Below are 12,627 nucleotides of genomic sequence, written 5' to 3'. Positions count from 1 at the left end.
CAAATCCATACATCATTAACAGACACACTATGGAAAGCAAAAACAAAAATATATATATTCTCAAAGTCAGTTTGTTGAGGTTATTCCATATTTTATCCATCCAGGAAAAAGAAAGTGAGAACAAAGCCGAGGTCGCTGGCTGAGGGTGAGAGGGAACGATTTCTGTCTGTCGATACAAGAACAGCAATCACAGCTAAAGACGAACAGACAGACAGGGCCTTCCTCCCCCCTTCTCTCCCCTCGTCCTCCCCCTCTTTGTTTGTATTTGGTTTAGTTACAGTTCAGTCACTCATACATAACTAGTAGCAGTAGTAGTAGCTTTTGGTTTTGGGTTACTTTTTGGTTTTTTGGTCCGCCGCTTTGAGCGCACCTCCTCCTGCTCCTCTTCCTCCTTCCTCTTCTTCATGCTTTCCCCCTGCAGCTTTTCATACCTTTGGCTCCTCCGCTCCTGACCGCTTCTCCTTCTCCTCCTCTTCTTCTTCTCCTCTTTTCTTTTGGCCCTTTGATCTGATCTTTGGAGACAAAGGAGAGGGGCAGATGGGAGGGAGGGATGGAGGGCAGGGGTTTGGGGGCAGTAAGGGGAACGCCGGTGCTTCACCTCTTTCTTTTGTTCTTTTTTTTTTTTTTGGTTTGGACTCTTTCTTATGCTTGTAGTGTGTGTGTGTGTGTGTGTGTGTGTTTTTTCCTTTGACACTGCTGAGGTTTTTGTCTGGACACTCGTCTCCCGGGCGAATCCAGAGACAACGCAGCCAGAGGCGATGCTTTGGTATCCAAGAGTGACTGTCTGGTGGTGGATGAGCAGTCTGGAAGATGACATGATGATGGGATGGGTGTGTATGCGGCGATAATAAATAAAAGAAGGCAAATAATGCTGAAAAAATAATCCCAAGACTGTCCACATCTGCCTGTGGTGTGTTTCCTCTTTGTAGGCAGTATAAACACTGTGTAGTCCGAACAAACAATGAGATTGGTAATGACGATGACGACGATAATGGAAATGAAAATCCTGACAGAAATGCTCTTTTTCGAACAGAAAAGATGTAAATAATCCCAAAAATCCGTGTCGATCTTTAAAGTTGACATTCAAGCGAAACAACCACTTTCTACCTGGGGTGAACGGGATTTTCCCAACGTGTTTAGTTGACTTAATCCAATTTACGTGCCAGACGAGCGGGTTAGCCACAAAGACGTGTTTCATGAATACCAAAAAGCTCAGGCATTCACAGGAGAACGTGTTAAAAGTTATTTTTATACTAAGGTCTGTATGGATTGGCACCTTACCTGATGCTATAGTAATTATAGTGGTAAGCCCCACCCGTCTGCCACCCCAGGCTGGTTAAAACAAACACCGTCTGTTCTGATGGATGGTGGGCTCACACTGTAAAGCTGTAAAGAGGTAGGTAGATATTCTGCAGGTGGGATCAGCTGTAAAAATTAATCTTATATATTAAAAAGCGGTGAATATAAAATCATAGAAAAATAGATGTTTTGTAAATCCTGAACTGAAAATGAGAAGAATGGAAATCCTGACTGAAATGGAAGATGTTGGTCATGAATGGAGTGCTGAACTGATCCTGGACCGATCAGAATGCAAAAGTCTTTTTGAACTAAAGCTTTTCTCTCCGTTTGTTGTTTTTTTGTCTTTTTTGGTTTTCAGTTTTTGGTATTTGGAGATTTTGGTTTTCATCTTTGTAAGTGTGTTTCTCTTCTGGCATCTTTTCTCTCTTTTTTTAAAATTTGGTTGCAACCACATGACCCTCCGAGCTTGTTGAACAAGTCTTTTCTTTTTGCCTCCCACGTCTCACACACAGTTTCGCTTCTCATCCCTGCCCTCAAAGAGTTCATTTGTTCTCTCCAGCTGATAAAAAGCATGGTGTCCGTTTCCTCAGTGCCACCTCTCCAGCTAAAGATCATTATTTGGTTTCAGATTCCCCCCTCCGTTCTGCAGTTCTCTCTATCCTCTCCATCCTCCCTCTCTCTTTGCTTCCTCCCCTCATCCATCTGTGTATATTTTTGGCTTCAGAAGACTTCAGCGGGGAGGCGGAGAAAGAGAGAGATGAAATCAGAGATGGATCAGACAGAGAGATGGCTTTGGTTGAAAGGCGAGGTTGTAAATTTAGATTTTTAAAGCTCCTTTAACGCTCTGCTTCCTCCTCTTCCTCCTCCTCGTCCTCCTGATAGGATACTTTGGCTGTCAGTCAGGGATCACTCGGCCATGGCCCCTCCCAGGGGCGGCGGTGAGGCTTCACTGAAGGAACAGAACGAGGCGGGGCTTGAGCAAGGAGACGCCGACTCCTCGTGGCACGAGGTCGGGCTCATGAGGTCGCTGGCGCCAGGGGGCGGAGACTGGGAGAACGGAGGCCTCGGGCCGCACCCACTGCTGATGCCGCTCACCAGTCCCATGCCGGGCGTGGAGGCTGTCGCCATGGAACCGGTCACCATGGGGAGGAGGGTGGGGCGGTTGAGGAAGAGGGACTGGCGGAGAGCAGCGGGACACCCGGGCCCGCCCAGAAGCATGTGACCCGCTGCCCCCTCAAGGCTTGAGATGGGCAGCTGACCACCGCTGGCTGCCAGGGCTGGGAGGGACAAAAGAGAGGAAGACAAGGGTGAGAGTGTGGACAGTGATGGAGGAAGGACAGGAGGATGAGGGTGGAGAGGGAATGAGAGAGATGGAGGAAAAAATGAGACAAGGGTGGAGAGGAAAAAAGTGACAAACGATGAAGCGAAGCAGAAAAAGATTGAAAGGACAAACGTAGATGTGACGGCAGTAAAGAGGATGTAGAGGGTGGAGATGGTGCACAGCGAGGACATCAGACACATCAGTAACAGTTTAAACATTTAAAACCTGGATGGTGGAGATAAAGATGATGAGCGAGTGGATACCAACAGTTTATACACATTATCTTATCTACAGTATATGAATAAATGATGAATCGGCATGTGGTTCACCCAAAGCACACAGGAACATTTTTCAAATATATATCAGAAGAATCTGCAGTAGAAACTCGTTCCTTTCTAAACTGTTGTCAGTTTGTTTGATGGATTAACAACGACACAATGAATCCTGGAAAGACGCTCTGTTACTGAAGTCTGAATGTTTCATTTTTCAATGCTTACTTCAATGCTTCAATACTTAAAAAAAATAGATAAACCAAAACTATCTGCATGAATAGATACCATGAGAGGTAAATAAGAAAATATATCTTTTTGTAGTTTGAGTGAACTGCCCCTTGAAATGAATATGTTCTGTTTACATGAGGAGGTAATTAATCATTTTACAAAGACAGACGATGGTCAGCGGAGGACGAAGACGGAGATGATTATTTACTACACGTACACACAACCAGCACATTATTCTACAGGAGCTAACGGGTCGGGTCGGAAGCTTGTGATAGAGCTTGTGTGACAAAATATTAATATTTAGATTAAAATCAAATATTTCTGGTTAAAATCTGCCACTGGATAAACAAATCTAATATTATCACGATTTTAGCAAATGCAGTTACAAATGCTGTAGTCAAAGAACAAGAAGGTCATGACATGTATCTTAACAAAGGAAAATAACAAAATCAAATAGAAGCTCTCCTGTTTTAAACAACCTTTCAGGCCCTTGAGTATATATTTCTGAATCCCCATTGGCAGTCATGCATTTTGCCCTACAAAGCGACGTTTTTCTTCTGAACTTGTTAGGCGCACTTGAATGCACCATGAAGTCCCTGTGCTTTGTGTGTACAACACAAAGCAGAGGAGAAGCAGCACGTCCGTGAAAGACACCACAACCGATTTTGTGATATTATGAACAATCAAGTGAAACACTAAAATATCCCTAACTAATTTTGAGTAGTATTTTATCTTGCAATGAAAAATATCACTGCAAAGCTGAGAAGACTCTTGTACTTTTCCACAAAGTATCTGCAGCAGACCTGGCAGAACAGCCTGTCTGTCAGTCAGAGCTCCACCTTAACAGAGAGTGACACCCGCTGACTTTTGAATTTCAGTGTAATAGCTGACGCTTTTATCCATTACGGCACCGTGAGTGTAAACATTCATAGCGCGTGTGGCCCCAGAGGGATTCAAAGCAGAAATCCTTTCACGTCAGCCCTCCTCTTTTCACCGAGGCTCCTCTTTCTTCCCTCCTTCAACCTAAAACTCTATCAGAGCTGACAGTGCCAGAGCGGCAGTTTCCATAACAGACTGTATCCTTCTCATCAACACATGGCCTGGAGGAGGCCGGCTCTGAATGACGCCCGACGGAGCAGGAGAAGAGTGGGAAGGTCTGAATCGGCGCTATAGGGAGATGGACCAAGTGACGGATTCAAAGCCGAGCTCAACAAACCTTATTTGTGATGCTTAATTGATTTGGTGGCAGATCATCTCTTATAAAAAGGGGAATTTTTGACTGGAAGCTGGTTATTTAGCCAACAGGCGTTGATATTGAGAAGGAGGGGATTGTGCCTGTTCAACTGTTTACTGTAAGCTGACTTGGCCTCCCTAAGCTTCGCCATAAGGGGCTCTTGTCACTTTGTGATAATAGCAGGCTATTGTATGAGAATCAAATTGAATCTTTCACCATACTGAGCGATTCAGAAAGTTTGTGCTGAGGAGGAGGAGGAGTGTGGCTGCAAGGGAATTCATTTTGGACAGAATGGATGAAGGGTGAAATGGGAAGTGGTCTTTAGAAATGGAGACTCATGAAGACCGGCCGGGGCCGGAGGGGACAGGCCGCATGCACGCACACACCTTGCATGGTAGCCAGGGGATTGCTGCCAATGAGGGCCTGGTTCATCCCTGTGCTTACTCCCATCATCGTGTTCCTGAAATGTGGATGGACCGCAAATTCACACAAACACACACACATGTAGAGAAAGAGTGGGCAGGTTAAGCGTTATAAATCACTGTTCTTATCAGTTCGGTCTCTTGTCCTGTGTTTCATGGTGTAACCAGCAGCTTCTTGTCTGCATGCTTCAGCTTGCATGCATGTTTTCAATGATCAAACGTGCTGAATTGCAGTCAAACCTGTGCAACAGCAGTTTGACAGACCGTCAACAGCTGAATACCACAGATTTCTACGTATGTCTCAGTTCAAGTTTAACATTTTTTCCTTTAGAAAACTGTTTTGACCACTGACTTAATTTATGTTTGAGGCAAAATCAGAGTCGGCTACATCGGGAGTTAAAAGCATGGATAAACAAATACAAAGTAACCTGGACAATAAACTAAATAACACAAAATAACATTTGTTTTAATTGCACAGCCCTCGTCTGTTGCTGTTCAACAACTGACCAAACAAAATCAAACATAATGAGCGACTAAATGGCCAAAACATAAAAATATCAGCTTGTATAGATTTCTTTTGTATCTTTGAAATGACAAATTACTTGTATTTTAATTTATGCATTTTCTCACACCAATATTTTGTTTTTTATTCTTCTATAGTTGATGATCAAGTATTTGTAATTTAATGTTTTTTAACACTCACGCAGTGTTGAGCCCGTGGGCCCCGAGGCTGGCTGGGGCGGGGCTGGCTGTGCTATGAGGAGGCGGAGTCACAGCAGAAGAGGTGGAGCCTATCGCAGCCGAGCTGACGGGAGTCATGGGGCAGGATGCTGACGGTGATGAACTGGCAGCTGAGGAGACGAGATGAAGAGGGGTATTGTTGCCGTGTTCGGATGAGTTACAGCGTTATTACTAAATTTGGTGACAGTTCTTCATCAACAGTCAGGACCTGGAGATTTATAAACGTCTTTTTTTTTAACTCCATTCAACTTCAGACTGGACAGAGAAGTTTCGAAAGTATTAGCCTCGGCTCAACAGGCCAATAAATTTCCAGCTGTGTTTGTTACCTGTCAGGCCATCTGTCATATCTGTGAAGCCTGGGATAACTCACACTGCAGCCCAGCTCTATAAATCATGAGGACGAGCCATGACTCATGGAGGTAAACAACTCAAGATGGGACCAGTGCTTCCATGTTGTTGTCAACAAAACGTCGTTGTTTTCTATTTCAATCTTTCTCTCACAGAAATCATTTTTTTGAAAGCGATGATACTTCAGTGTTTCATCAAACCAGCGACAATACAGAAATATCAACTTCTACCAAATAATGTCAGGACCAGTTTAATCTTCCTGTGACTGACCTCAGGGTCCCAAAAACACAACGGAGAAGCACGGCGCTAACCTTTAATTATTTATTGACGAGACTCTACACAGGCACAAACAGTAATTACACCTCACCTGTTGTGCTGAGGCTGGTGGTGACCTGGGACAGACCATGACTCGATATCTGTAGAGGGAGAGAGAAATCAGGAAATACTTCCATCCATCCATCTGTGAAACAATTATCAGGCCAACTTAAAGTAGTAAAGGGTCAGTGGATTCACGGTGGACTGTACCATGTGCGGGCTGTAGCAGGGGGCTTTGTGCGTCACAACAGGCGAGGTCTGGCTGGGCAGGGGAGGGGTGGTGCTGCTGGAGGGGTTGATGCGTTTCTCTTTCTGCCTGCGGTTGCAGAACCAAACACGAATCACTTCCTTCTCCATGTTGAGCTGCTCCGCCATGAGCAGGATCTCCTCCGAGGTAGGCTTCTGGTTCTGAGGAGGAAAACGTCACACCGTTGAGTTAAAAGGCTGATGAGCAGAAACCTTGATGTGAAGTTATCTAAAACAGGAGCCTGGCTTTGAGGATTACAAGTAGGCGTTGGAGAGAAGCCCTTCATAAAAAAAAACAATTAATACAATTGAAGAAAGCACACATAGAGAGGGATTAAAATATGTTTTAATATGAATACTATGGCGCAATTTTGGGGACATTTTAAGTTTGTCTTATTGGTAAATAAGTCCGTCTCCTACCATATTGAAGTTGCGCTCTAAAGCCACTCGCACGTTGGTCTCGATGCTGGTGCGCTTCTTCCTGCGTCGGCCGGGTAGACCCTCGAGGCCCAACATGGGGGAGGAGAGAGAAGATGGGCTGGGCAGCATGCTGTCCACTGCCATGGTTTCTGTCAGAGAGGGAGAAATAATAACCAAAAAGAGACAGAGAGATGAAGATGTGTAGGCCAACGGACATTTAGAGTCTTCAGTTCGCAATATTTCCATCAAAAATGTCGTTGTTTAAAAGGTAATTTCTTAAACTTGCAATCTGAATGACTGCAGCTAATAAACGTCTTTCTTTTCAGAACAAAATCTCAGCCTCATTTTAGATCAAATAAATGACAGATGTGCGTACGGTGTCAACCTAAACAAGGACACCTGCTCTGATAAATTTGGGATGTTTACCTGCGTCACTCAGCCACTTCTCGAGCAGCGGTTTCAGCTTGCACATGTTCTTAAAGCTCAGGTTGAGTGCTTCAAATCGGGAGATGGTGGTCTGGCTGAAGTCGTTGCCGTACAGTTTGCCCATAGCCACGCCGACGTCTCCCTGACAGAGACCGATAAACAGTGTCAGGTATTGAACAGACACACACAGACACACACTCCTTCCTCTTGATTCTCTCTTTTACCTGGGTGAATCCCAGCTTGATGCGTCGTTGTTTGAAGGTGCGCGCAAACTGCTCCAGCTCCTCCAGGTCGCTGGGCTCTTCTCCCAGGTGACCCCCGTGCCCCCCGTGACCTCCGGAAGTCAAGGATGTCAGTGAGGAAGCCATGGTGCTGCTGGACGCTGATGTAGCTCCTACGGATGTCACAACGCCGACACCGCTGCTGCCGGTGGAGACTATAGAGCCGCCGCCCGCACCGCCGCTTCCACCGACCACAACATCACCGCTCTTCTCCCTCTGCGATGGGGAGGAAATAAACAAAACCTAGGGTTGAGCACGTGAGGCTCAAGAAATTAAATCAATCTTAAACCCTGCGTGTGACAGAGCTGAAAATCATTTTCAGGGAAAAAAATATTTTCGCTTTGCAGGAATAGAAATGAACTCGTAGTGAATACATATGAGGTAATCAGCTGGAAAACATGCATAAGAAAATAATCATTTGACCCAGGCTGCCTTGACAAATAATATGGATTTGACAGGCATTGTGCAACACGTCCATCCTGTATTCTAAACAGGATGAAAATACTTCAAATGTAATATTTGGAAACCGAGTTTAACCCCAGCCTGCCTCGGGTCAGCTGACAACAAGAAGACACACAGTACACCAAAGCAGGAATTTGACCCTGTGAGCTTTTGTGAGTATCAACTAATCATGCACGATATCTGCTGCTGCACGCCTCATTTACATTCATCGTCTCTGTGCATAAAATACATGAACAAGCAGGAGCCCCTGCCGTTGAGTTTGACATGACTTCATGACAGCTTAATGAAAAATCTATAACGGCCCTTTGGCGTGTGCAGATGCATTCATGCATTATGTTATAGAAGATAAAGGCTGAGGACACAAGGTGAGCTGTTTGACTTGAGTGGGAATACATGATCAAGATCCTCATTGGATTCTATAATGAAAAGAAGCTGCGGTGAATATATTTTGCACTGAGCGGCTACCTTGACCTTTTCCTTTAGCATACAGGCAAAACAGATAGTTGCAGGTATTTGTTTAAAATACTTTGACTTTGCTTAAGTCAAGTGTGTTTTGTATTCTGCAGGTGGTTCGCAGCAGATGACGGTTGATAATGGTGAATGTCAGTCTGACAGGTGCCCTGTGGCGCACAGAGTCTACATCTGTTTGATATGCATGAAAAAAAAAACGTCCTGCTTGTTCTGTAGGTCTGTAGTTTGCCAAGGTATCCCTCTCTTTTTCTTTCTCTTTCACACACTCACACAGAAACCAAGTTCGCTTTTCCTTTTTCTTTCCCTTGTGTGTCATCACAAATGCGCCAGAAAAGCAGGGAACAAGTACCACAAGTAGCAGATCATAGACATCACCAGACTACATACAGAAGATTTTAAAATGTGTTTTAAAAAGTCTAAACACATTGTTTGTTTCTGTTGCTGATAACAGAAGTTGCTAAGGAGTGAGACATCTTGCTTCTTTCTAATCTTTGTTGAGAGTTGCACATGTGCAGTACCGATCAGACAGCTGCCGAGCACGGAGGCCATTAATGCTAGTTTGCTTTTTTCACTTCAGTCTCTCTTGCAAACTTGCAGCTACTGAATGAAGTTCGAGTGCTGCTTGAACAGAGATGGATGGAAGACGAAAGCCAGATGTTAGCAGGTGGAAGTGGGTTTTTTGTCCAGTGTAAAAGGAGTAAGAGAGATTTTCTACCTGTGCTTGGAGTCCCAGGCGAGGTGGGGTTGTCAGTAGTCCCCCTGGGCTTTGCTGAGGTAGCTGGATCAGATTTGGTGTCGAGAGCAAACCTGTGAAAGGACGACAAACAATTACAAACCATAAACCAACAATCAATAAACCAGTCAATCAAATTATCAAATGATTTCAGTAAAGACCAACCAAAGCTAGAAAAGTGATTTATGGCTTGTAAAATGATGTGTGATTTGCTTTTTTGGTGTTTTTAATTCTTCAGATGAACTGTTCTGTGATGTATTTATTTATCTGAATCATCAGACAAGATGTTTCCTCAGTTGCCCTCACCCTGCTGCTGCTGGGCCTGTGCTGGCTGAGACAGGAGGAACTGGGCAGGAGACTGGAGAGGATGACCTGGCATCAAAACCAGCTGCTGGAGCTGCAACAGCTGCTGGATGTCCTGCAATAAAAAAAGTAAAGATGTCTTAATATACAGCACAAAGATCTAGTTAAAAGGTTCTCAGCTACACAGTGAACACTTAAAAACTCAGAAATAACATGTTTGTACCTGGGCTGTGAGCTGGATTGGCTGCGATAGCGCCAGCTGTGGTGGGGCTTGGACAGTTTGCTCCTGTTTGGTTGACTGTTGCTGCTGCTGTTGCTGCTGGGATTGTAATTGGTTCTGGTGCTGCTGCTGCTGGTTGGCTTGATGTTGTGCGGCGGCGTGGGCAGCGTGAGCGGCGTGGGCAGCGTTTGACTGCTGGACGGCGGCCGCCAGGAGCTGAGCCTGAGCCTGTTGGAGGAGCAGCTGCTGCTGAGCCGGGAGGAGAGCGGCAAGCTGGGGGGAGAGCAGGAGGAAGAAGAGGTGGAGGAGGAGGAAGGGGGCGATGGCGGTGACAGAAACGAGGGAAGCGATGGCAAATGAGATGAAGGTGTAGACATGCAGAGAGGACAAAAGGAGAGTTGATGGACAGGTGGAAGTATGATGGAACGAAGGGACACGTGAAGGAAGATAATAATGGAGAAAAGTCAGGAGAGACAACACAGAGCAGCGTCAGCTACGCATTCCAGGATCAGAAGTGTAGGTGAAACTGTTAGCGAACAGTAAAAGCATGCCAGAGCAAGACAAGCGAGAAAAGCCATCCACTTAACTCACAGAATGTTTAGCTTTGGTATTCACTCAACTGTAGATAATGCAACTCTGAAGACTTTATTACATGTTGAGCAAGTGTCTTCTTGTTCTTCAAGGCAGTTATGTACTTTCTAAATACTTTCCTGTGTGCTAATGCATGACAGGGGTCACAACATCACTGTGAACTGAATATTTTGAACTAAATAATGGCGTGTTGACATAAAAGCATGCTTGGAGCGTCACTTAACCTGTAAGGTTCATTGAACCCGGTGAGAGCAATGCTAAACTGTACAAACTCAGATTTTAGACATCTTGGAGTCAGCAGTTCATCATCAGTGAAATGAGCCGAGGGCAAATACAACTTTCACCGTGTTTCGCTAAAATGTCAAGTGAAACTGGCTCTGTTGTGACAAGTCATCAGAGCGGTCTGTTGATGTGGCTACATGCAGACTTTGCTTTAAAGCCATGAGTCACTTGTAGTTGAGAGAAGTGAACTGAAACTTTATTCCACATTAGATCGGATAAAAGATAAAGTGCCTGGTGATGACACATTAACATGTTGTGTGTTAACACGTGTGTGTGTGCGTCTCACCCCTGCGAGCTGGCTGCCAGCCAGCATCAGCTGTGTGTGGTGGTGTTGGGTCTGTTGCTGTTGTTGGGAGGGAGGAGGTGCAGGAGGAGCAACGGTGCTATGTGCCATCTCAGAGCTCTCCTCAGTCTTTCCCTAAAGAAGATCACAATGTTAAATTTAATGCCAGCTGGTAGCTTTATCTTTAAACTGCGATGATGCAACAAAGGTTTTTTAGGCGACATTCTCCTTCACATTCACACAGTAACACACACGCTGATAAGTGCAGTGATTGCTGACGATTTTATATTTTGAGATTGTAGTTTCGAGTTTTCTAATCTCACACTCTCAGGGTGAGAATACACAAGAAATAATACTGAACCTGCGCAAAATCAAACTGCTGTTACATGTAGCACTGCAAGAAAACATCTACTTGAGTTTGAAAATCAACTCATGAATTACGTTACTTTGTTTTCACAGTCTTTGTGTGCAGCGATCCTCTTGAAAATCCTGCTAGTCTGTTCCCAAAATGATTCATTTTATAAATAAGAGAAGAAAGTAGACCAGAGACACAAAGTCCAAAATCCACTTGTGAAAAACACAATTAACAGCAAATGTAAATCCATCATTTTTGTAGCCATTTTACACCCGCAAACATCCTTTAGACTTAATTTCTATTATATTTCTGCCCAAACACAGGGAGAGATTGATGTTAATTTAACAAATACTCTTGGTGAGCCCTGATAGCTCACCTGGTGGAGCTTGCACCCCACGTACGGAAGCTGAGTTTTCTGGGTATGACCCCAGCCTGTGGCCCTTTCCTACATATCTACCTCTCTATACCTCCTTTCCTGTCTGACTCTGCATGCTGTCCTATCAAAATAAAGGCTAAAAAGCTCCAAAAAATTCAACCGATCTCGACCCTCAATAGCAGCATAATTATGAGTGCTGCAAAGCTGAAGCGATAAACCAGTCTGTGACCCACTTTCACAAACGTTCGTGGTGACAGCAAACAGGTTTCTAAGAATGCAGAAGACAAACAGGGGCAAAGAACAAAGTCCAAGATATTCATTAGTGCTCCTTCATTTGACTTTGAGCTGAACTCTAGTCCCCCTCTGCTGCTGCTTACCGCTGATTCACCATCCGAAGTGTTTACCGGTCATCCGTCCAGAAGGATGAGTCAATCGTCCTCGTTTTCAGGGTGTCAGAAACATTCCAGAGCTGCTGACCTCTGACCTCGAGCTGTCGTTAGCTGTTCACAGCCCTGTCATTACCCATCCATCACTGCTGCACTGTGCTGCATCTATACTTCTATCACTCTCTGTCACCTCACTCACATCCAACTCTGCTTTCTGCCTTTTCTCTCAGTACTCTCAGCTTTTCAGTAAGGTGGGTGTTTACGTAGTCGCCTGATTTGCATACACAGTGCTGCGTACAGGAGTCTCACCCTGGGCTGTAACCATGAAACACAACACACATGCATTCAAACACACCCATAAATGTGTGACAGGTTTAAGAGGTATGCAGTACTATTCGAAGTAAGTCATGCCTTCATTACATAACGACTGGACTGTTTCCTATTTCCAAGCCTTCTCCAGTCTTCAATATTTCGCCTTCACTTCCAAAATGCAACCGCAAGGATGTTGACTGGTACTTAAAAAGCGTGTCCTTGCCTCTCTTCATGGGCTAACTGTTGATTTTAGACCTTGCTCATTACTTTCAAGGCTCACAATGGTCAGTGGTTATTCAG

The 12,627-nt window shown here is 44.7% G+C and overlaps 1 protein-coding gene across 9 annotated transcripts in view; it reads right to left on the bottom strand.

Annotated features, from left to right (window-relative positions):
* Positions 1-432: 432 nt before the first annotated feature.
* pou2f2a (POU class 2 homeobox 2a) overlaps positions 433-12,627 on the bottom strand; it is a 75,940-nt gene continuing 63,745 nt past the window's right edge. For 7 of the 9 annotated variants that reach the window (XM_084379054.1, XM_084379053.1, XM_084379052.1 and 4 more), the window contains 12 exons: positions 10,902-11,033; positions 9,746-10,015; positions 9,526-9,637; positions 9,202-9,293; positions 7,497-7,769; positions 7,273-7,414; positions 6,847-6,995; positions 6,391-6,588; positions 6,233-6,281; positions 5,480-5,627; positions 4,741-4,814; positions 433-2,576 (listed from right to left, as the gene is read on the bottom strand). In XM_084379054.1, coding sequence (XP_084235180.1) covers positions 2,206-2,576; positions 4,741-4,814; positions 5,480-5,627; positions 6,233-6,281; positions 6,391-6,588; positions 6,847-6,995; positions 7,273-7,414; positions 7,497-7,769; positions 9,202-9,293; positions 9,526-9,637; positions 9,746-10,015; positions 10,902-11,033 — 2,010 coding nt within the window. In that variant the 3' untranslated portion in view covers positions 433-2,205. The remainder of the gene's footprint in view (positions 2,577-4,740; positions 4,815-5,479; positions 5,628-6,232; positions 6,282-6,390; positions 6,589-6,846; positions 6,996-7,272; positions 7,415-7,496; positions 7,770-9,201; positions 9,294-9,525; positions 9,638-9,745; positions 10,016-10,901; positions 11,034-12,627) is intronic. The other 2 variants (XM_084379055.1, XM_084379060.1) reach the window with 2 other exon arrangements.

The sequence above is a fragment of the Pagrus pagrus genome (genome assembly GCF_965226575.1).
Source record: "Pagrus pagrus genome assembly, chromosome: 17".
Taxonomy (NCBI): Eukaryota; Metazoa; Chordata; class Actinopteri; order Spariformes; family Sparidae; genus Pagrus; species Pagrus pagrus.
The sequence above is the reverse complement of the archived record's forward strand: the minus strand, read 5'-3'. Positions and strand labels throughout refer to the sequence as shown.